The sequence below is a fragment of the Piliocolobus tephrosceles genome, chromosome 8 (genome assembly GCF_002776525.5).
Source record: "Piliocolobus tephrosceles isolate RC106 chromosome 8, ASM277652v3, whole genome shotgun sequence".
NCBI classification, from domain to species: domain Eukaryota; kingdom Metazoa; phylum Chordata; class Mammalia; order Primates; family Cercopithecidae; genus Piliocolobus; species Piliocolobus tephrosceles.
In genome coordinates, this window is record NC_045441.1 from 23,821,956 (window position 1) to 23,846,983 (window position 25,028).

Genomic DNA, 25,028 nt, shown 5'->3' on the forward strand with positions numbered 1-25,028 from the left:
AGAGGGCTTCGCATGATGACTCACAGAGCTTGACATGTTCCCTGTATTTGAGAGCATTGGGGACCGATGACTACATCACACTTGAGACCGTTGAAGAGAGGCTGGTTGGCGCTGTGGTCCTAGCCCAGGGGGCTGATGTAGAACCTGCATCGTGAAGTTTGCCTGAGGCTGTGTTAAAAAAGATCCTGCCCCAGACATTTCGGCCAGAGAGAGAGGCCTCCCTGGAGGTCACCAGGGAGGGTGGAACGTCACTGCCCAAGTCAAGCAAGTGGCCACCAGCAAGACCCCACAGGAGAATTTCCAAAGGACCCAGAAAAGTTCCTCAGGGGACCAAGAATCAGCTTTGGATGCAGCCAGACACAGAGAGCACAAAGCCCTCTGATGACAGCAGCAGTCAAGCGAGAACTCTGTCCTCTTCCTCCTCCCTGGTTCCCTGTACCCCAGCTCTGGAGAGACCCCAATGTGGATAGTGACCTGGGGGAGGACGAGGAATAGCAGATGAGGATAGAAAGCAGAAGGGCTGGTACCTCTGCTGGACTTCCTACTTGAAGCAAGCCCACCTAGGGAGAAAATATTTGAAATCCTCTTGAGAATTTGGGTTTTTTATTGTTGTCTAGGATTTTAATTACTAATTTTTATGTAATTAACTAAATTGACCAGCATTTACCACTTAACGTGTCCGTCACCTATGAGTCATCACTAACATCAAGGGGCTTGAGTTTCCAAACTCAGGCAGGAAAACCTCTCCCCCTATCACCAGTGGATTACCGGTTGCATGTAAGGAACAAAAAGACCTTAATCTGATTGCTATTATAATTCTACCCCAAGACTCCTGCTTGCTCAGTGGGCCATGACAACTCTTTTCTATATGAATCTAGTATCTCTTTTTAGTGCATATAATTCAGCAAGAACAGAACCCTAGATATTATTCTCCTAAATATTTCAGGTTTGGATTTTAATAGAGTCCCTAGTTTCCTCTAGATTTTTCTCACTTCTTATAGCTCCTCGACCAGAGCCAACACACTGTTCGACACCACCACCTGACTCTACATTCCAACCCCACCCAAAGACACATGCCTGCTTTCCAAGTTGAAAGTAGGGGAGCAAGGTGGCCTTCTGTTTCTGGAAGAAGGTCCCAGAGCCAGTGAGCACAGAAAGCCCAGCTAGGTGAGGGATTAAGACGAGAGCTTCAACAACAGCTTGACAGAAAGCATCACATCATAACAACAGGTGTGTCTTAAAGGTGCTTGCTTATATATTAATTGTCTCTCTCCAGCCCCATCATAGCCTGCTGAGGTGGCCAGAGCAGGTATCTTTTATACCAATTTAAAGAAAAGATGAGGCTGAGACTGCATGGTTTAGCCAAGGTCAGAATATTGCAACTGAAATCCAGTGTGCAGATATAGCTACCAGGTTTCTGGGCTGGTTTTGAATGCACCCTACTATCCAGAACAAAGTTCAGTGTTCTTTCTCTGCCTTATAAGTCCACCCATGTTCCTACCAAAAAAAAAAAAAAAGAAGAAGGTTCCTTCCCATTTGGCAAATAACTCTCAAAAACTGTCCCAGTGCTTTGCAGTGCTGGGTACAGTGAAAGGATGCCACACGGACCTAAGGCTGTAGCCCTGCCTCGTAATAAAAGAGTGACTGCATATGGGTAGACACAACTCAGCATTTGCACTACAACTTACCAAATGTACATGGTACAAACTGAGTTCCCTAATACTGCAGGAATGGATGCGTCAACATCTCAAGTCAGACGGGGAAATCAGGAAAGAAGAAGCACCAACCTTAGGCCAGGCAATGTGCTAGCTTCTGTTCAAGCTTCCCTTTATAATCTTCACATTGACTCTGTATGGAGGTACTGTCTCCCTGTTTACATATGAGGAAACTGAGGCTCTGGGAGGTTCTGTGAGGTCCAGGGTGGCTGCCCCACAGTGATCCTTTTCTATAGCAGACTCCATTGTGCTCCCCAGAATGGTTGCTACATACGCAGACATCCCTCTCTTCTCTTTGGGCAGAAAAGCAAGCCAGGGTCCTCATTGTGATCGCCTGGAGCCTGTCTTTCCTGTTCTCCATTCCCACCCTGATCATATTTGGGAAGAGGACACTCTCCAACGGTGAAGTGCAATGCTGGGCCCTGTGGCCTGACGACTCTTACTGGACCCCATACATGACCATTGTGGCCTTCCTGGTGTACTTCATCCCTCTGACAATCATCAGGTAAGAAGCTGTCAGGCCAGGACCATACAGTGGGTGGTTGGGCGGGGGGCTTTCCTGCTTTGCCAGCTGCTGCTCTCCTCCCCTACAGGCCCATTTTATCTAGTGCCCTCGGGTGAGCTGGCCAGGTCACAAGATTTTATGTGTAGCTACTATAGGGTAAGCCTAATTTCTTCAAAGTAGAGTAAGGAGAAGGGAATTAGCAATTACTGGGTATATAGGGCAGGCATTGGGCCAAACAGCTAACAATTATCACATTAGCCACAGTACAACACTGTGAAACAATTACCATTGTCCCAATTTAATGAATAATGAAACTCAAGCTCAGAGTGGTTAAGTAACTTACTCAACATCAAACAGGATTGATATCCAGGTTTTTCTGATTTCATACCATATTATTTCTTTTATATCTTGCAACCTTCCAAATATAAGGCAAATTACAACTTATAGGGATTTTGTAAACGAAAAGACAGATATACTTGAAACAAACTGAACACAAAACTCAGTATGCACTAATATGCTAAATTGTGTATGCAGTGGAGTCGCATAATGCCAGGCAATATATTTTGGAAGCCACCATTGAAGGAGGAAATGATTCAGATAGGATAAGGGAGAAGTGGGGAGGAAGCAGACTCTGATGACCAGAAATTGGAGTGAGTGTAGGGGCAGAGTGGACAGGTAGACAGTGCCAATGGGACAGAAACTGGCAGTGAGCTCCTTCCAGTGGCTGGGGGAGGCTCAGTTGTGAATGACCTTGGCAAAAAAGTCATAGAGTGTCCTTTATCCTGCAGCCAATGGTGAGCTGTAGATGGTCTTTTAACAGACATCTGTTAGCACAGCAACCTGGTCAAGGTAGGGTCTCACTTGGCCATGTGGCAGGATCACCCTCTGAAATGGGCTCTGCATGTGTGGATGGGGTGGGAGACTACAGGGAGAGACCTGGCACATTGTCTGTATTCTTGGGCCACGATGATCCTGCGCCTTTTGAGTACCTCTAAGCCAGCCATAGTGTGTCATATAACACATCATAAGCAAAGGAAGATCAGCCTTTGTTTTTGATAGTGTAAAGACAGCTGTGATAAAAATCTTTGTACTTAAAACTGTACATGAGTCTCTGGTTATTTCCTCATAACTCATTCTCGTGGAATTACTAGATCAAAGGTATAGATCAAAGATGATGCACCTTTTGAAACTTTTGATGCATAGTCACAAGCTGCCCTTGAGAAAAGTTGTATTGTTTCTTGGCCTGTTAGCTAAATCACTTGTAGAAAAGGTATATTCTGGGCAACACCATACAAGGGCTCTTGTTTTTTGCTCCCCTGATCCAATGGAAGGTAGCACTATTTCCTTACTAAATCTTTGCCAACCTAAGAGTTTAAAAAGTATTTCGTTGTTTTAGTATGCATTTCTTTAATTACTAAGCTGGTGGCATGCTTTTCAAGGGTTTTCTGATATGGTGGGAGTCACCTTTTCTTGCTCACTATTCATCTTTAGTTTCACAAAATACTATAGCTGGGAGAAATGTTATCCATCATATGGTCAAACCCCTGAATTTTTCATAAGAGTAGAATTAAGACTAAAAGAAGTAATTGCCTTGCCCCTACCCCCGCATCAGAGATTGAGATGGGCAAGCACAGAGTGACCTCAATAGCCAACCCAGCAGCCTTTCCGAGATGGGGTGTTGTCCAGTCACCTCTGCTGAATGGACAACTTAACACCTACACTTTATTTTGACTTATTGCCCTCTACTCCATCAAGCTGAGCTTGAGAGGAAGTTTGAAGGAGATAAGATTATTTAGACAACCACCCAAGGTAAGTAATAGGCAAGTGAGCCGGAACAGTCAGAGAGCATTTGGAAGGAAGTGGCTTGTGTCACCCTGAGCAACTGAGGCATCGATTTCAGTGGCAGTGCATGTCCTGGCTTCACTGCTGATTGATTTCCCATCAGTTCAAGAAATGAGCTCCAGTCAAAGTCCCTGCTCAGCAGAGTGGATGCTGCAGCACGTGGACCATGCAGCTCAGGTTGTCCTGCATCTATGATTTCCCCATTATTTGGGCTGCTTTTTCCACCAGGACTTCTCCTCGAACCTGCCTACAGGATAGCCAGTGTGTTTTTTTTTTCATGTCCTTGAAAGGGCAAAATACAATGTGTTTGCTGATTGAAGGAAATGATTTCAAAAAGTGGTTTCCCTCAGCTCTCACCAAACTAAGGCCTCTGTAAGGCCTGATCCTAGCTCCTTGCTTCCAGCTGTGACAGTCATGAAAACTCAGCCATGACCTCCAGCCATCCTTGAGCTTCTCTGAAGCATTTCCTACCTGACAAGAGGCTTCTCTTTCATCACCTTCCCTCTTTCGTAGCTCCCCCTGGTGAAGAAAGAACTTCTTTCTGGGGGACCAACATCCTCGCCTCCTTCAGCAACAACTGTCTTCTCAAACAAGACCAGGCCCTGGGGGGAATTTTGTGAGGAACTTGTTTCCAAAGAGTACCTGGCATAGGTGCTACAATTTCATCTCAGAGATAAGGTTCAACTCTTATTCTTTCTTTATTGCCTATATTCTGGCCCCCAGGCTCAATGCTGTGAGTAAGGTTAAATTCTTTGTTTCTTAAATTAGGGTAAGCCTAATTTCTTCAAAGTAGAGTAAGGAGAAGGGAATTAGCAATTTAAATAAACAAAGAAAGCAGCTCAAGGAAAGTGTTTACTCATGTTGTTCACCATGCCTCATTGTCCTTCATGCATGCTACATATGCTACATTTACCAAATTGATAGAAAAAAAAATACTTTAGGTGTTTTATTTTGCATTTCTTTCATTACAAATAAGATTAAGTATATTTTATATGCTGATTGTCATTTTTTAAAAATACTTATTAGGTTGGTGCAAAAGTAACTGCGGATTTTGTCATTGATAGTAATGCTACTTTTCTTGTTTAAATGTTTTTATTTTCTCTATTCTCTATCTTTAGAAATATTATATATACAATAACCTTTTTCTTTTTGCATATGTTGCAAATATTTCTCCTAATTTGTCATTTGCCTCTATATTGAGTATGGTTTTATTTTGTTTTCATTATTAATAGTAGTGAGTGACATAATTAAGACAAAAAGAAAAAGCACAAATAACTAACTTAGCAGCTTTTCTGACACAAATCCCTCATTGTTTTACTTATCGCCCAGCTTCGTATGCTTTCAGTATCTGCTAGGACAAGATCCACTTGTCTTTTTCAAAGATTCCCTGCCTGCTTCACAGTGAGCTGCTGATACCTCACCTGCACTCCCAACTCCAGCTATGGAACAAACACCCTTCTGGCCCATGTGCATCACTCCCATGCCTAAACACTCTGCCAAGCTCACCTTGCCTTGTTTCTGCCAACTAGTTCACATCCTTCGTGTCTCATTTCCAAACCAACTCCACGGTAGAGCTTCCCTTGCCAACCCCGGACCAAGAGGCACCTCAGTTCCTCACTCCTTAACCTCTAACCTCACTTTGTCCATGTCATCATCTAGACTTCATGGTAGTGTGACTGTATCTCATGAGTGCAGGGACTGTGGCTTCTTCATTTCTGAACTTCACATCCAGCATGCACTAAACAGTTGGTGAATATTAGATTGAATGAATAATGCAATAAATTGCACCGAACAACAGATGTGTCATGTCACTCTCTCTACTCTTTCTCTCCCTCTCTCATTCTCTCTCTCTGTCTCTCACGCACACACACACACACACACACACACACAAACACACGTGTACACGTGCTGCTAATACAGAAATTTCTGGCTATCTAATGCCTAGATCAGTTTTTGACTATGATAGCCCCTCCATAAATATATGTGAGAGGAAAGAAAAAAGGGAGAAAAGAAAGAGGAGGGGGGAAGAAAGGGAGAGAGGGAAAGAGAGAGAGAGGTAGCTGTATTGTTGGTGGCAAACTCTCATGAGAGCTGTGTATGAATAAAGATGTAGCTCTTCCATCATCCACTAAATCAGGCTCCCAGGAGTTGAAACCATAGTGACTGACAGCAAAGGCAATATGTTGTTTTTTCTGGGTCAAAACAACAGGAGTTGTTTTGAAATTCACTTGACATAACTGTCTAATTGTTGCTGGGGAGGTTATTAGCCCCAGTGTAATTGCTTTACTTTAGCTGTGCTTATTTTCTTCCTACCTAATTGATTTCTCATTCTCTTATCATTTTCATCTCTGTAAGATAAAGGTAGAAGCAGAAGAGATTCATGACCGACAATTGCAAAAAAATAAGTGGAAAAAAGCGCATTAGTCATGGATCATTGGCTTGTCATATGTGAGAAAAATTCATTTATTTTGCTTAGGAAAGGGGATCACACTGTGGGAAAGCCTCTTGCCAGGTTGGTGCAGCCCTGCAGATAGAATACACGGCCATGGTGGGTAAAAGGGCCCCAAGGACCTGGCCAGCACTGTCCATGGCATGAGGTCCAAGGTCAAAGAGGATCACAGGGCCCACAATAAAAGTGGTCATCAAAATGAATAAAGAGAGATTGTAAGAGTCTCCACTAATGCTGAAAACCTGGACGGAGAGGAAGGTACAGATTATGGAGTCATTTTGCTGAGACAATCCACAAAACTTATCCGCAATCTGATTGATCAGCGAAAGGAAAAGAGACAAAGCCAAGTGTGGTGACTCACACCTGTAATTTCAGCACTCTGGGAGGCATAGGCGGATGGATCTCTCGGGCCCAGGAGTTCAAGACTAGCCTGGCAACATGGTGAAACCCTGTCTCTAGAAAATATACAAAAATTATCTGGGCAGGGTAGCACACACTGGTAGTTCCAGCTATTCAGGTGGCTGAGGTGGGAGGTCAAGGCTGCAGTGAGCTACGATCCTGACACTGCACTCCAGCCTGGGTGACAGAGCAAAACACTGGTGGTGACAAACAGCAACGCAGATGTCTCTTTGATGCTTGATTGCTATGCTCCAAGAAGTAGCCTGGTTTGGCAATAATACCCTAGTTATTAGGTGTTTGCCATGCTAATTGAAAAGTTGGTACTGGTTCTCACTCATCTGATTGGCCCTAAGTAAAAAGAGGGGGTGACTTAGGCCCAAATCCCTAAAGCATAAGACATTTCTTAACCTTTCGTCTGTGTACATGGTTGACAGTCATAAATATTTGAATTATTGGTCAATTATATACTGGGGTTGCAATTGACGTAACCATTAACTTTCCATGGTGGGTGTAACCTTACCTTGCACGGTATTTCACTTTCTGGGGAAGAAGTTTTCCTGTTCTAGCAAATATTCAACTTAGGGTTGAACTCACTAATAACATTTTTCTCATTTTTTCTTTACTACAGGCATACAAACTGATTGAAAAAAAAAAAAAAAAAGTCCCTGGGCAATTATGTGAGAAAGAATGGAGATGCTCCAAAAAGTCCCTAAGCTTTCCTGGAGCACTCTGAAGGGTTTGCTGAGCAAGAATGGGAAAAGGCAATAAGCAGCAGAGATTTTAACATTGCCATTAATTAAGTTATATTCTAAAGATCATTAAAAGCAATTAGTGCTTTGTCAGCTACTGCAAACTGAAGCTTTGATTTTTTTTTTTTTTAACTAATGATTCTCAAGAGGGAAGATATGCAGTTTTAGAATAAAGCATTGCTGTGTCCCAAAGTTTTTTGCCAAGGTGCTTAATGTAGTCAAAATATCAAGTAATATTAAAGAAGAGTAGTTTTTATATTTATCAAAGAGTACCCAGGATACAAAACTTCTTGACACTTTTGAATCATTAACACTTTGTTTTCCTGTTAGGCACAGATTAAATCATGTAAGAATTGGTGTGATATAGTGTAAAAAAATAGGCAAGAAAGAGGAGAAAGGAAATTAATCTCCACTAATTTTCCAGCACTGTACTTGGCACTTTAAATATTGTCACATCTGATACTCAAAAAGTTCAAGAGGTCTGTTTTGTTAACACCATTTTGTAGAACCTCAGCTGAGGCTCAGTGTAGTAGTTATCTATTACTCCTTTACAAATTACCACAAACCTAATGACTTAAAGCAAGATACATTTATCATCTCACAGTTTCTGTGGGTCAAGAATCTGGCCATGGCTTAACTGGGTCCCCTGCTCAGGCAAGGCAGTCATCAAGTTGTTTATCCAGGGCAGGGGGTCATCAGAGGCTGGACTGGGAAAGGCTCTTTTCCAAGCTCCCTCAGGTCCTTAGCGGAATTCATTTTCTTGCAGCTGTGGGGTTCATGGCACCTTCCTTCTTCAAAGCCAGCAATGGGGAGAGACACCAACAAGACAGGCGCTACAGTCTGTGTAATCAGTCCCATCCCCTTTGCCACACTGCATTGATTCGAGGCAAGTCACCTGCTCTTCCCACACTAAAGGGGTGAGGATCACACAAAGCCATGAATGCTGGAGTCAGGGATCATAGATGTCACTTAAAAGACGTCACTAAAGTCAGGATTGTACAACAGACAAGTAGCAGAGGAGACCCAAGTCTTTTCTGACTCTAAGGCCTGTTTTTGGATTCTAATCACAGCTCTCCTTCAAACCATTTGGGTTACCTTGAGGAAACTGCCTAACTTCACCAGGTCTTAGCCTTCTCACTTAAGACAGAAGTGACTCCATCCAATGGATCCTCATGGGCACTTTCAGTTGTGATTCTATAAACAGCAAGTACAGAGGGACAGGCATGGTTAAAAGATTCCTCCCTTTGCACCTTGCACTCAGGGAGGTGGGAGTGGTCTTTGTGTCCTCACAGTAGAGATCCACCAGCCACTTTAATACTACCTTTGATTCTTTCTGCAGCGTCATGTATGGCATTGTGATCCGAACTATTTGGATTAAAAGCAAAACCTACGAAAGAGTGATTTCCAACTGCTCAGGTAAGTCTCTACTCTGCATGGCCCAATTCTTAGCTAATTTGCTTCTCCAGAGGTTTTCCTCTAGCAAATGTGAGCTGGGGATTCCTTGATACATGAGCATACAGGATCATATCAGGACCCAGCCGACAGACCAGACCCACCAAAGGCTATCACAGGCAGGCTCTGTTGTCCCCCATGTGACCTCCCTGAAATTTAGGAGAAGGAAGGGGGCACTTTGGACCTGGCCAAGCTATGCCAGCAGAGAGTTAGCCTTTGAGCTAGGATCCAAGGGTTATCCCAGCCTCAGTTCTAGCAAAGAAGCACCTTGGAGGACACAGATATGAAAAGAGAGACTGTCCAAGGAGGACATCACACCTTCAGCAAAGATGAGGATAGGCTTTTCTGATTGACTTGAATTTTCAGATACATAAAGCTGCCATTTGTCCATAGAACAATCCTGGACCCTAAGCCAGTAAAGGCACGGTGGTTCATTCTTTCCCAGCTGCCCCGACACACCAATTCAAACCAGATCAAGCCTAAGACCACCTACTACAACCTTCCCCCAAGTTCCTTCTCAGTAAACCTGAATGCAGAGCCCCTCGTACGCAGTAGACTCTGAGCCCTGGAAGCCTGTCCTGCTTCCCAGGAAAACATTACTGGACCTGACCAAGGTCGGTCTGGAGAAAACACAGCAAACCAAGGGACCAAAAGAAGAAAGGGCTTCTAGTTTTCTGTTTGTTGTAATGTCATAGCTCTGCAGAAGGAGACTGGATCCGCTCAGGTTACACACCCCTCCCATTCCTTGTGCATACACATACACAAAACGTAGGCTCATATACACAAATACACACACCTTCACACACTCAGTCTCACACACACTAACAATGCATACTCACAACTATATGCACTCACACAAGGACAACAAGCCGTACCACAAATATCTGGAATAAGAAGAGCTGCTTTCTGTTCCAGATGTGCCACAAAGAGCTGTGCCACCTAGCAAAGTTACATAATCCCTGGGCTCCAAGACGTTAAAATAAGGGGGTAGACTGGATTCTCCCTAAGCCCTCGTCTTTTCAGACTGTGAGTTAAACTTTTGTTGGACCACGACAGAGCTTGTTTTCTCCCTCTTAAAGTTACTTTTTCCAATAAGACTGTGAGGCTGCCAAGAGGATGCACAAGTATTATCGGGCACTGATAATCTGTGTCTTTTTCCCTAGAAGAATGAGTAGAGATATGTAAGTCTGGGTTCTTCGCCTGAATTCAGTTCAGTTCCTCTGTGTTCTTCTGCATGTCAGGAGTGGTACAAGGGACTGGGAATGACAAATGAATAAATAGCATGGTTCCTGACTATAGGCAACTTACAGTCTAGGGCCTTGGGTCTTGGCCCTGGCTACACAGTAGAATTGCCTGGGGAGATTTTAAAATGCACCAAAACCCAGACACCATTCCCTGACAGATTCTGATTCACTCCATCTGGAGTGGGGCATGGACATCATTATTTCGGAAAAGCTCTTCAGGTATTTTTGATGTTCAACCAGGTTTGACAATCTGGTCCATTGAGACACAGAGTCATAGGTGGCTGAACTTCACGCTGACTGACCAGTGTAACCAAGAGATGTGTTTAGGCTGCTTGGAAATTTTCAACCCGCAAAGACCCAGTCATTCAGCTTGGGGCTAATTCCAGCCCCCATGCAGATCCTAGTGCTTACCTTCCACTGGTGCAGTCTCCACATCCTGGTTTTTCTGGAAGAGCAAAAGCAATCAGAGAGAATAAACACAAGTGAATTCATTCTATTCAGTGCAATTGGCTTTGGTTAAAAGTTAGAATATTTGTCTGAAAAAAATTGGATGAAGGCATCCTTCCTCTATCAAATATCAAATAAATTCCATAAGTACTATAATTATAATACTATAATCATTGAAAGAGAATTATATGGACAGGGAATTCCAACAGAACAGAAATGCTAAAGGAAACCTCAGGAATTTAGAATGTGATGAAGTATTTTAAACTGATAGAGAAATAGAAACTGTTTAATTACTAATGTTGAGACAACTGCCCATATGGAAATAATCATATATTAGATTGTTATATCATATGCTACAAGGAAATACACTCCTTATAAAATGAAGAACAAAAGATAGAATGAGGGAGAAAGAAAGAGTGAGGAAAGAAAAGAAAGAAAAGGAAGGAAGGAAGGAAAAGAAAGGAAAGGAAAGATAGGGAGAGGAAGAGAGGCAAGAGGGGGAGAAAGAAAGAGAAAGGAAACAAATATAAGAAATATTGTTTATAATCATGAATAACTGAAAAGATCTGAATACCCTACAATGAGGGAACTGAGTATAATAATTATATAGCCATACAATTAAATACTGCAGCTCTAAAAATTATTATATAGAGTGTACTTATTGCCATAGAAATATTTCTCCAATATAGTACATTAAGAAAAAGAAAGCAGTATGGTATCCCTTTTATAGATATGTGCACATATTTTTACTTAGCAGAATATATATGTGCATATATAGATAGATGATAGCTAGAGAGAGAGGGAAATGGAAAATATCAAGAAGCTACATGTTATCAATGTTATTGAAATTATCTCTGAGTGGTTGAATTTTAGTTGATTTTTATTTTCTTCTATTTTTCACTTAGCCATACGTAAAAATTTTCTACAATTACCTAAATCATATAATTGAAACAATAGCCCTGTGGCCCTTTAGCCTGAGTAAACAGCCAATATTATCCTAGATGTATATATGTATATTCATTTTTAAAACCATCAACTCAGCACCCACAAACGTATTTGCCATGCACTTCTCTGTATAAACGTCTTGCTTAGACCCTCTAAGGCCCACTCAAAGCTATCATCCATTCATCTCTCAACACAAACAGAGAAGACAGAGGGACAGACGGAGCAGCTCCTGTCAGCCACTGCTAGGTCTTTTCCTTGTGTTCTTCCCTTTAACTCGTTTCCTGTTTGCTCCATTTCATCCATGGCCCATTGCCTATTTCCCATGTAACCCATTTCCCATTTGAGAATACTGCACTGGCAGTGAGCTGTGCTTTTTTTTTTTTTTTTTTTTCTAAACAGGAAATGAGTTAATCCACAACTCTTCAAGGTGGTGTTACTGTCTCTCACAGACAGAAGACAGACTCAAAGCTTAAGCAGTTTGCTTGTTTTCACGGGTAGCATGTGGCACAACTGGTATTCAAATACACACATATTGAGTGCACACATAAGGACAAGACTTTTTAAAAATTAAAAACACAAACTCGGTGTCTTGTGTGCGGCTTCCCTTCCAGGACACTTCCTCTAGAGCTTTGCCTTCAGAGAGTTATTCCTACCTCATCTCCTGAAGGTTTTGTTTTGATATATTTAAAATCTAAAGGCTGAGTCATGACTGGCAGTGTGGAGACCAATTTTGTGGAGGTAGCCGAGGTCTTCCTGTACTTTCAGAAGAATCAGATTGGTATAAACCCCTGTCGTGTGATTTCTGCCAATTCTGTGGGTCTGACATGCTCCTCCCTGCTTGTCCCTCTGAGCACTCACTCTCACTGTCTCACCTCCTACAGCTCTCCTGTTCCCTCCACAGCAGCACCGCTCTTGCTCACCACCTCCCTCAGCATGCCTCCCCCCAGGGAGGCTAAGTTCCTGGTTCTCTCCAAAGTTCCCATGTCTCCTGCTACTGCATATGCCAGTCCTTGCACTCCTGGGCTCCCCTGACTTCCGGTCCTTGAAACCATACAAAGCCACTTAGAGCTCTGTTTCCCACTGATAGAGAGGGTGCCATTATTCCCTCCCAAAGGTGGAAATGGCTGCCGCCACTTTTTGTTCTTTAATATAGTTTTATATCTCCATTATATATATTTTTTAGTTACCGTTAGTGACCTCGTCCTGGAATAAGGGCAGCTGGTATTCTCAAAAGCTTATATGCTCTCTATATCTTACTCATAAATGGAATGCAGTTGATTTCCCATCTGTCATTACAGCCAAGCAGCTCTAGAGTTGGCAGGTAAATGGGATCTCCAGCTGGGTCTGCATGCCAGGATTATTGCTCATCAACGAGGGGACATTAGCCATGATTAGTGTGAACAGAAGCTCACTTTGTAAACACTGGCTGAAAAACTCAAGCCATCCTTAGTGCGAGAACCATTCTTCTTACTGACAAATATGTCTATTTTCTCCCAGTCAAACACTGACAGAAAGGAAAAGAAAAAGAACTGTATCATAAATTATCTAAAGACTTTCCCACAAACAAGCGTGGAGGGCAAGACGTGGAGGAGACAGGGTTTCCAATCCTGTATTTTATCTTTCATAAATGAGCATATTATGGATGTCCGGGAGGATTTACTTGTGCAAACTAGAACATTTACTACTGCACGGGAGCAGGAGATTGGGCAAGTATACCCATGGAACAGACAAATTTCTCATTATAACTATGTCTAGCTATCATGGCTTAGCAGATATGATCCATGCTATATCTAAATTCCATGTTTTTAATTAAATGAGGCACACTAGAGTGAAGGAAAAAAGCTACAGATTAGGAATTGGGTAAAGTCCTATTCACTTTCTATCTTAAAAAATTTAAGAGAAGCCCATTAACTGCTGTCCATATCAGCTTCTTCATCAGTAACTGTGAATAAAATTACTTCTCTACAATTAACTACATTTAATAAAAGATGTGCCAGAAAAACATAAAGATACAAATAAATGACGATTATGACATGTTCATGGATAGTAAGGTTCAATACCATAAAGATGTTGAATCTCCCCAGCTGATCTACAAGTTAACAAAGTTCCAAACAAAATTGAATTAAAACATTTTATTGAGCTTCACAAGCCTATTTTAAAATAGGCGTGGAAAATTCAAGAGCCATGAGTAGCCTAGACATTCCTAGAGATGCAAAACAAGGTAGAGAAAGTTTGGTTTACCAAATATTGAAAGCATTATAAAGTCAGAGGGCGGTATTGGCACAATAGACAAATGGAAACCTCAGTTTCCTTGCCACCTGCTGCCTGCCCACGAATCCAATGCCACATGTTTCAGGTTTTCATTAAGACAGCACTGCATATGAGGTACCAATCTCTACTTTAGTGAGAGAAACACTAGCAGCTGTATAACCCAAAATATCAGTAGCCTTACCCACATAGAAGTTTATGTCTTAATTAAAATCCAGTTGGCAATAAAGACCAGAGGGAAAGGCATTGTTCCACACAGTCGTTCAGAAATTCAAGCAGGTGGAGATTCTGCCACACTTAACAGAGGGCTGCTAAGGTACCCCTCAGCACCTCCCTCCAGCAGGCAGGGACTGGGGAAGAGAGAGAGTGGAGGACTGCTCAGGAGAGGTATCTGAGCCAGGTTTGGGGATGGTAGACATTGACTCTTCCCAGTATCCCTTAGGCAGATCTTAGTCACATGACTACACACTGCTGGAAGGCAAGCTGGGAATTGTAGTCTCATTGTGTGCCCTGGAGAAACAGGAATGGGTTTGGTGAACAGCTCATCTGTCTTTGCATAATTATTTTAGACTGTCAGGGCTCCTGCTTCTGCCTGAGCTGAGGTGCTGAGGTACAGAAAGGGCTATCTGGTGGGTTAGTGAAATCTCATATCTAGCTACAATTTACGGTTGGCTCTGGGCTAAAAACCTGAAAAGGAACTCAAAATGCTTTCTTACTTGAAGGTTCAGATATATGCAGGCATGTCTAGCTAATGGGGAGAGAGGGAGTACCTCAGATGACTAGAAAGGGACAATAAGATCCCTGAATGTGAAAACATTCTGGAGAATATGGAGTCAGGCACAATGAGTGTCTTAAGGTTAAAGGGAAATGTAAGTTCTGCGTCACAGAAGAACATTCCCACCTAACCACTCTAGCCACTTGTCGGCATCTAGGGAGGAAAACGCTGTGTGGGGGGCTAAAGAAGCTGAAACTCTTGGAAGTTAAAGTGAGTCTGCTGCAGGTCCCTGGAATAGCATAGCACAGAGGAGAGAGGCCATTCCCTTGCTTCCTGGCAGGAGAACTTGGAGAGCAGATATCCCAGAGAAGAGCAGTGGTGCTGAATAACCGACAGCCCAGGGACAGAACTGAGGCCCTGAGAGGTGGAGCAGAAGAGCAAAGCAACTGCCCAGGGTCAAGAGCAATAATGAAGAAGACTCACAACGTTGCTTTGAAGTGACTGTGGCTGTGGAAGCATCTGGTGCCCAGCCAGAGCCCCTCAAGAGGCAGTCCTTGGCAAAGGGGAGGTCTGGGTGAAGTGACCTGGGGCAACCCAGGGCAGCTGCAGCGAGCTTAGAAAGCAGGATCCAGATAGTGTCATGATAGAGGCACAGGCGGTGGCCCAGGTGGATCCCGGAACATTGAGACACCTCCTTGGGTCTCTCAGAAAAACTAGAGGGACAAAAACCCCCTGGGAAGAAATGGACCGCAGTCCTGCAGCTAAGCAGATGAGACCTAATGTGCTTAAAATACTGAACTGATGATTTCATGGGGGTATTCAAGCTGTATTAGTAAAGAGAATGTTACTGTTCAAAATGAATTTCAAGTTTTAAAAATTTTAGAAATCAGGAAAAACTGCTAAAAAACTTTGAAGTTTTTAAAAATCAACCTAACATACACAAAGTTTCTAATATAAGAAGCATATTTATTTTAAAATATTTCCAGTTAGACTTCCTTGTTTCTAAACAAATCACCTGCACTCACTATAAGTTCACAGATGAATTCCCCCCACCACCTCCCAGGAAATAATTCTACTTCCATTTGAAATCCCAAAGTGCCAACTGCTCCCACTTCAGGTGCTCAGCCTGCACAAATAATGGGTTCCCAGTGGCTCTGTAAGAGGCCTGTGGTCTTGGGAAGGTGAGGAGCCAGAAATGGCCATTTGGAGACTAAATTTTCAACATGTGCCCCCATTAGGGATGTACTCTGGAACTAAAACAGTCCACATCAGTGTGCTTCTTCCAGTCCCAAATCGAATGGACCTGCCACCTTCAGGCTACCTAAGTTATTAATGCACAGTGACAGCTGAATTTAACTGTTTTTCACTGCAGCTCAGCGCCAAGGCCTGAGTAGAAATAATCCTTTTATCTCCCAATAAAGGAGAATTACCGGCATTTTGTAGCTCAGCTCTCTCTGAAGGGCCATCTTTAGAAGCTAGAGGCTTTGCATTTCCTGGAATGGTCAGATTAAAGATGCTTTTCTCTGATCTCTGGGCAGGTAGTTGATTATATTGTCACCCAGTTGCCCTGTGGAAAGCACTGCGGGTTTCCATTTTAAAGGGATTTCAGAGCACAAATGTCATTCTCGAAAACTTTCTGAAAGACCAACTTAGTCTTCAGAACCATACTGTTTAGGGGCCAGCTGTTGCCTAGGAACAGCCAGTGGGGATGCTTTGAAAGAATATAATTTGGTCTGCTGTCTTCTTTACTTGCCCCCCATGGGTATAATCTCACTTGGATCATTTTCTGCTGTACATAATTCTTACACAGATAACAACCTTGTATAATAGACAATCAAATGTAGTAATACCTTCTATTCACTTCCATAAAGATGGCTCACCTTCCACCTGAAATACTGATAAAACTGCATTCATCTCAACTGATAAGACATCTGACATCCCATCATGGGGCTTGGTTCCTTGAATATATTATTTTATGTTAATCTTCAAAGTAACTCTGAATTAGGTGTTCTACACCTCAAGTTTTAAATGGGAAAACTGAAGCCGGGAACTTTAGACAATTTGCCTAAGGTTACACAGTTTTAGTAATTGGTAGAGATGGAGGATCCGTTCCAATCTGATCTTAAAGCCTGTGTCCTTCCCAAGATCCCATCCTGGAAATCAAGGTTTCTCGCCTTTGACACCTTTGGCATTTTGGACTGGATAATTCTTTGTTGTGGGGGCTGCCCTGTGCATTGAAGGATGTTTAGCAACATTCCTGGTCTCTGCCCACTAGATGCCAGTAGCACACATTCACACATAATCGTGATGATTAAAAATGTGTCCAGACATTGCCAAAAGTTCCCTGTAAAGTAAGATCACCCCAGCAGAGAATCACTGCTCTAAATTTTCTGAAGCATTTGCTTTCTTACAAGGCTGAGGTTTTGTGGTCCCATGAAATGCACAGAAGAATCTGAAGACCCTAATGGTATTTAGGAGTGGCCTTACAGGGTATGCTTTAAGAAATATGAATTAATTATAATTAGCATTTTTTCTTTGTACCTAAAGAGCCCCTATTCCTGTTACTCTTGAAAATCATTTGTCCTCTGCAATGAGTAAATGTTCACACTGCAAAACTACTCAGAAACTTCAGTGGCCTGCGGCTGCCTCAGGAGTTCAGCCCAAGCTCCTCAGAAAGACATTCAAGGCCTTCCCAGTTTGCCTTCAGTTCTCTTCTCCACTCTCAAACCCCATATATTTGTAGGTTACAGCCAAGCAATATGACTCACTGTGGTTAAAACGCATCCTACGTTTTCTTGTTCCATGTCTTGGCTGAGGATATTCACTCTGTGCCTCCCACCTCTCCTGATCCCACGCCACATCCCGCCTTTGTCTTGGAATCCTTCTTATGTCATTTGAGTTCACTTGATGCTCTCTGCAACTCCCACACAGCCTCCCCAGCACAGTGGTGGAAGGATGGGTCTCTCCTCTGTCCACAGTTGGTTTCTATCTGTCTTAGTCCATTTTCTGCTGCTATAACAGAATACCACAGACTGAGAAATTTATTTAAAAAGAGATTGATTTGGCTTATGGTTCTAGAGACTGGGAAATCCAAGAGCAGGGCACTTGCAACTGGCAAAGGTCATCCCATGGCAGAAGACAGAGGGCGAAAGTGAGCACCCAAGACAGAGAGAAAGTCAAGCCAAACTCGTCCATCCCATCAGAAGCCCTCTTCCACAATAATAGCAATAATTCATTCATGAGGGCCAAGCCCTAGTGGCCTAATCACCTCTCAAAGGCTCCACCTCCCAATACTGTTACAATGACAATTAAATTTACACATGAGTTTTGGCAGAGTCATTCAAACCATAGCAGCATCTCGCTCATCTCAACCAGTTTTATGGAGAGTGTGTGATCTTTCATGCTGGATTGAAAATTATTAGAGAACAAGTACTATATTTCAGCCCTTCTAGTCAGTCCTTATCTCTTAGCAGATGTGCTATACTTGGGGGGTTGGGCTAGATCAGATTGGTGGCGGGATTGAATGAATATTGCAAAGGTAAACATCTGACTGGTTTCCATGGGCATTAAAATAAATTTCGAACGTGAGAGCTGGGCAGTGCAGTGAACACAATGGAGTACAGCAGTTTGTCTTTCTAGTGCACAACTGCCCTACTCCATGTGACTTTTTGGATGCCCTGAGTGGGCCTCTGACCAGGGCCACCACTAGGGTTGTGCCCACTGAGCCTCACTGGGTGGCTCCTGGCTGAGAGGTGTGTGTGGCTGGCATCCTCTTCATATTTCCCTCACTGAGTGTGTGCCCTAGGCAGGCCTGTGCTTATCAGAGAAAGGGCCCCTTTTCCGAAATTTCACAAAGGTGGCATGTGGGCTGGTGGAAGCCCTGACAGTAAAAAACTCTTCCATGAGGAAAGGGACAGCACATCTGACATTTTTATCCCCAAATTTATAGGTAATCACTCCTTTAACTAAGGCCTAATGCACTGGATCCTGCCTAGCCTATCCTATCACTTTGTTTTGCCACTGCTTGACTAGTGAGAGGTGGTTATTGATTCATTCAACGTATTTGTGTTAGTCACTGAATATGTGTATAGGCTACAGGAGTGCAAAAAACAAAGCCCCTGTCCTCATCAAGCTTGTATTCTAGTAGATCCTTACATTCACCCCTCAATGTTCACCATCAGACAACAGCCACATACAAAAAAAATGTATATCCAAGCTCCTATTTTGGAGAGTTCTGATACCCCTGTCTTGAGCTTTTCTTGAGAGTGTTTTTTTGTTTTGTTTTGTTTTTGTTTTTGTTTCTTTTTTTACAAATGTATTTGTTTGGGGCAATCATTTTAGAAAATAACTTTGCCTAGGTTGCTAAAGTGGCTGCATGGGTGTCTCAGCATAGCCAGGGCTCAGAGAGTAGTGCTCCTCAGGGAAGACCTCAACTCCTGCATGGTCACATGGTCGAATTTCAGCTACAGCTGTTCAGACCATCTGACCAAGTCTCTTGAGAGAGTCTGAGCATTCCATACCATTTGCATGTAATATTAAGGTATAAACTGAGCATTCTCCAGAAACCAGCCCGGAACCATCTTTAATCTAAAAATTTTCAAGGAGGGCCATCTGGGCATAAATGCACAGGATATAAGTGAAAACTGGAGTCTAACTTTTAACGTTCCTATTGGCAGAAACAGAAACTGTCACATCTTGAACACTTCATCTTACTATCCCCCTCTTGTATCTACAGATGGGAAACTGTGCAGCAGCTACAACCGAGGACTCATCTCAAAGGCAAAAATCAAGGCTATCAAGTATAGCATCGTCATCATTCTTGGTAAGCTATGTCCCTCCTTGAGCTGTAAAGTGGTATGAACATCCCAAAAGCAAGCTTGCTCCTGGGACCTGGTGGCAGAAAGGAATTTGCCAACGGGCACTTCTACATTGGTCTGATTGGAAAGGAATGTGTGAAACTCATCAGCCCATTCATGGTTCCTTCAAGGGCTCACATTTGGTTCCTAATTTCTCTCCTTATGAATACAGCTGCCTGCCAAGGCTATGGGTTGAATAATTTGGAGAAAATCTGATTAGGAACTAGCTGAAACGGATGCTCACATCACCTGCTAACTCAGTCACTTCCTTGAAGACACTCTCTTCCCCAGGGTTGGAGTTCACAAGCAAAAAGAAGATGGAAGTGGCTTTCCACCTTTTCTGAATATTTAATGTTAGGTTCACTACAAATTTCTCCCTTATGGCACCTTACCTGCCCTTCCACCCTTCTGTCTTCTGCCCTTTCCTTTTCCTTTCTCTCTACTCTTAAGACTCATAAAGTCACCTTGCACTATTTCCTGTCTGAAATACTCTGCTCTCCGGTGGTGATCTGACTTACTTCCTAACCTCATTTGTTCCCCAACAATGCCACCTCCCTGAGGGCTCCTTGACAAGTCTTTTTAATATCCTTTTTCTAGTCTACTCTGTCTTACTTTTGTTCTTGGTTCTGCCTGGCACTGTAGGACATAGACTGATTTTCTTATAGTCTGTCTCCCCTGTTGGAGTAGTGAATCTGTGAGGGCAATGACCTTGGCTTTTGTGTTACTTATATTATCACCAAGACCTAAAATAGGGTCCCCTACACACTGCTCAATTAACATTTGTTGAATGAATGAATGAATGAATGAATGAATGAATGAAAATATGCAAGAAGGAAAGGGATTTGTACTATTTTCTTTTTTATTTAGCTTACATATCCCCTCCTTGCCCCTCTGGCAGCTCTTGGAAGCTCTGAGGAAGCATAGATCTCCCATTAGCTACATGTCAAAGCACCAGAACAGTCTTCTTACCCTTCTAAAACGCAACTGCAAAATGCCAAACAGACCACACACAGCATGACTCAGCCAGCAGGACGTAGGCACAAAACAGCATTGCAGGCGGAACTGGGATAAAACATATACAACCCACCGGGGCTCAAAAACTTTGTCAGAGGCTTCTGAAGTAGATCAAAGAGTCCTCTGTCTTCTCAGATAGTCAGAACGACAGATGCACGTTCCCTGGATGTTGAGTTGGAAAATGTTATGTTTACAAGTGTGTCCCAAAGCCAACATAGCCCTTTGTCATCAGCAGCCATACACCAAGGCCATGCGGGATCCCTTCAGTCAGCAAGCAGAGACACCTACTAGAGGGTCAGCAAATGTCGACAGCCCTATCAGACCAAAAGGGCCCTTTCTATAGCAAACACTTTGTAATGTCCCTTTCCCATCTTGAAATAAAATGCCTACTTATACTACCTACCATGATAATTAAAACGTTAATATATTGCCAAAAAATAATATAAAGGAGGAATAAGAAAATAATCTAAAATAAAACAATACTATTTTTGTTAATTAATTAAAATTTATACCAATTTTAACGTGTAAAAACGTAAGCACAGCTACACTAGAAAAATAATGAAGTAGTCACACCTACGCCTTGACATAATAACAGCTACAATGAAAACCAATACAGGTGTATTTTCATGGAGACATAAAAAAATGTAAGCAGTATTGCTGTCAGTGACTTGATTTTCTGAGCTGCCAAAAATAAAAAATCCTTGTAAAATTTTGAATTAAACAAAGTAATGTTTCCTCCATTTACAACAGAATTGTATTTCTACAAATTTCAATATTTACTTAATCTGTGTTAATGTGTAAAACAAAGTCAGGTTTCTAGACTGGGATAACTATACAGAAGTTTCTCTTCTACATGAATAGGCATTCAAAGTAGATACAAATCTTCGCTGGCTGGGCTGCCTGTACCATTCCAGAGAACTGGTATCCCTGTGACAACCAGAATCCTCCAACCCCACATATACACACATGCAGACACACAAGCTCACAAGGCCATTTGCCCCGCTTAGTGTCCCAGATACTGTTCAGGGCCAGTGTTTGGGTTAATTAACCAGGATCCAGAACACTTAGTGGGCTTTGTGTTTGAATTGCTCCACTTTAATACATTGCCAAGGTCTGGGGTCGAGAGGGGAACAGTGAGTCTATCATTCTAAAATTCCCCAACAAGTTACAGAATCCGCATTACAGAGTTATGGCAGAAAGCTTGTCCCTGCATGCAGACAGCCAAGGAAGCCAAACTTCTACTCTGAGAAAAAAGTCTATGGATGAGAAAGTGGGAGAAGGAGAGTAGAGAAGTTATGGCAAGAAGATGAGAGATGTATGTATTTCCAGTCAACTCATGAATGTTTAGCTCTGTGTCATAGTCTGTGCTCTCCAGAGGATAATGAGAGAGAGAGGTTTATTAGAAGGGATTGGCCCAGGTAATTACGGAGGCTGAGAATTCCCAAGCTGTGCAGTTGGAAGCTGGAGACCCAGGAAAACCAACAGTGTAGGTGCCAGTCCAAGTCTGAGTCCAAAGGTCTGAAAATCGGGAGAGTGGATGGTATACATTTCAGTTTGATTCCAAGTGTGAAGGCAGAAGACCAATTTCCTAGCTTGAAGACAGGCAAACAGAGTAAATCTTCTTTTACTTAACGTTTTTCTATGACTAAGGCCTTCAGTAGATTGGACATGGCCCATGAACAGGGGAGGGCAATCTGCTTTTCTTACTCTAACAGTTCAAATGTTACACTCATCCAGAAACGTCTTCATACGTATCCAGAATAGTGTTTAACCAAACATCTGAGCACTCTGCAGCCCAGTCAAGTAGTCTCAAAACTAGCCATCACACTCTGAATCCCCACCTTTCATCCATTTCTTTTGAGAATTTAGAGCCAAACAAAATTGGGGTCTCATACATGCCAATGGATTTAGAGAAGGGTATAATGTAGGTATTTTCTGGAGAGGCCAACTTAGAGGTGAAGGAGAAAATTGAGAACACTGTCATTAAACTGGTGTGTGCTTAGAAAATATTGTGATCACCCCTTCTCCCTGACATAACCTAAAACCGGTAGTCACTATGTGGTCAAAATGCTTCCTGTTCTGTCTTTTCCTAGAGAATCTTCAAAGTATTTTGCTATTTTTTCCTGATCCCTGTGTTGGATGAGATGGTATGGCCATAGTCACTTGTTCCTGGGGTTTCTATAAAGAATCCACAGCAGTGGAAATTTGACCCTTCTTTATGGACAGAGAAGCTCTACGACCTTTGCTCAGTTTTAGGAACATGTCTGTAAGATGTGTCCATATGTATGTGTGTTTGTGTTTAAGTGAATGTGACATCAATGCTCTAAACAGCATCCAACCCCAATATTTCTGAGAAATTCCAGGTCCCAAAGAACCTCCCAGGTAAAAGTCCAGTCAGGACCAACCAAAAGAGACCCCTCAACTGTTACTTGCTCTGGTGCTAATGGCTCTCTTCTCCCCCAGCCTTCATCTGCTGTTGGAGTCCATACTTCCTCTTTGACATTTTGGACAATTTCAACCTCCTTCCAGACACTCAGGAGCGTTTCTATGCCTCTGTGATCATTCAGAACCTGCCAGCATTGAATAGTGCCATCAACCCCCTCATCTACTGTGTCTTCAGCAGCTCCATCTCTTTCCCCTGCGGGTAAGGGGAGCTCTTGCATGGGTCAGACACACTGATGGTCACTGCACTGGGATTCTGTCAACACATGGGTTTCTCATGTCTAAACTCTCCAGCAGGTTACAGAATCCCCCTTTTATAGATGAGAGGCTTGAGAGTCAGAAAGATTCCACTAACGTGGCTGATTTAAACCCTCACCCAGGCCACAGCTGATGTGCTTTTTCCTATACCACAACACCTCGTATAGAAAACACTTTAATCATGACACATCTAGAAGACCTTGCTTTTGTTCAAAGCATCTTCACATGAATTGCTTCAATACAGTTCTATGGCAATAACAGGACATGGAGCCTTATTATCATTTTAGAGATAAACAAAGTGAGTCTTACATGGTTAATGACATCATTGAGTTTATATGAATAATTAGCAGAGCTGAAATTAAATCCCTCCCACAGTTATTGTGATTCTTCTGTTTTTCTGCTGTGTTTCAGTTGTTTTCCTGCATAAGCCACAGAGGGTAGGTGGAAAATTCCATAGGAGATACAAGAGGAGAACAATTTAAGTCTTGGGCTTAATGCCAGTCGTTGAAGTTTATATCTTGCCATTGCTTATTCGTAGCGATGTATGACCTTGGGCAAGTTATTTAACGTCTATAAACCTCAGCTTCTTCATCTGTAAAACGGGGCTAATAGCAGTGTCTACCTATTGGCCTGTGATGTCTCTGTCCTCTGGGCTCTGGTGCTGACCAGTGAGAAGGAGAGCTGTGAGTCATGGAGAAGGAAGGTCAGGGTATTACATGTAAAGTGCCTGGCACAGTTGTCTGATCTTTAATACAGTTTTTATAACTATTGTATCTTAACATGTCTACTTCCCTTTTCATTATGTCAAATTATTTCCCTCCCTGCTTTATTTTGACTTTCTCCAGGGAGCGAAGATCACAGGATTCCAGAATGACGTTCCGAGAGAGAACCGAGAGGCATGAGATGCAGATTCTGTCCAGGCCAGAATTCATCTAGACCCTAGGACAGTGCCAGTGCTAGGCTGAGCACCATCAACTCTCCCAGGTCGCTGTCACCTGCTTGGACATGTGCATAAAACCCGAGCCAACTTCATCCCACCCTCGTCATCACCTGGGAGATGCACAAGACAAATGTTCTAATGAGTGCATGCACTGCGTTAAGTATTGGCCAACACGAACTCCCCAGTTACTCATGCCAGCCAGGAAGGAAACACCTTCCTTCCCGACCATTCCCAGCCCTCCTTCCCACTGACCAGCACCTGAACCCAGTGAACACAGGCATCAGTGGCCCAAGGTCCTGGCTTGGAGCCAGTGAGTAGACAGGCAAGCAGAGGGGACAAAGGTAGCTGGGTTATACATGAATATTCTCATTACAAAGAAGAAAATAAAAGACTTAATTAAGCCTAGACTTTTTCCCCAGTTTTGGATTGGAGGTTCAGTGCTTATAGCCAAGAAAGTGTTTGTCCTTGAAATGCCAACAAATTCATTTCCAGGCATTAGTGCTTTGCACCTCTTCTGCAGATAGCCTCGGTTTGCAGATGGGTGTGCTGGCAGCAGCCAAGTGCATCTCCTATTCCATCAACAAATGATTTGTGGAAAGGGCACACTGTTGGCCCTCCAGAACAAGGTGAAATGAAGGGATACGGCTTCTGATAGAAAATAAGTTGTGCTAAAAAGCCATGGGACCCTGACTTCCAGCCTCTGAGAGCTGGTCCCTAGAACACACATGTCCTTGAGGCTTCTTTCTTTCTTTCTTTCTTTCTTTCTTTCTTTCTTTCTTTCTTTCTTT

The 25,028-nt window shown here is 42.8% G+C and overlaps 1 protein-coding gene across 5 annotated transcripts in view; it reads left to right on the forward strand.

Annotated features, from left to right (window-relative positions):
* The window catches only part of NPSR1 (neuropeptide S receptor 1), a 239,782-nt gene that overhangs the window by 186,402 nt on the left and 28,352 nt on the right, over positions 1 to 25,028 (forward strand). For 3 of the 5 annotated variants that reach the window (XM_023191700.2, XM_023191702.2, XM_023191703.1), the window contains 4 exons: positions 2,019 to 2,220; positions 8,999 to 9,075; positions 19,466 to 19,552; positions 23,064 to 23,244. In XM_023191700.2, the coding sequence (XP_023047468.1) occupies positions 2,019 to 2,220; positions 8,999 to 9,075; positions 19,466 to 19,552; positions 23,064 to 23,244 (547 nt within the window). Of the gene's footprint in view, positions 1 to 2,018; positions 2,221 to 8,998; positions 9,076 to 19,465; positions 19,553 to 23,063; positions 23,245 to 24,145; positions 24,561 to 25,028 lie in introns of those variants that run through there. The other 2 variants (XM_023191701.2, XM_023191704.1) reach the window with 1 other exon arrangement.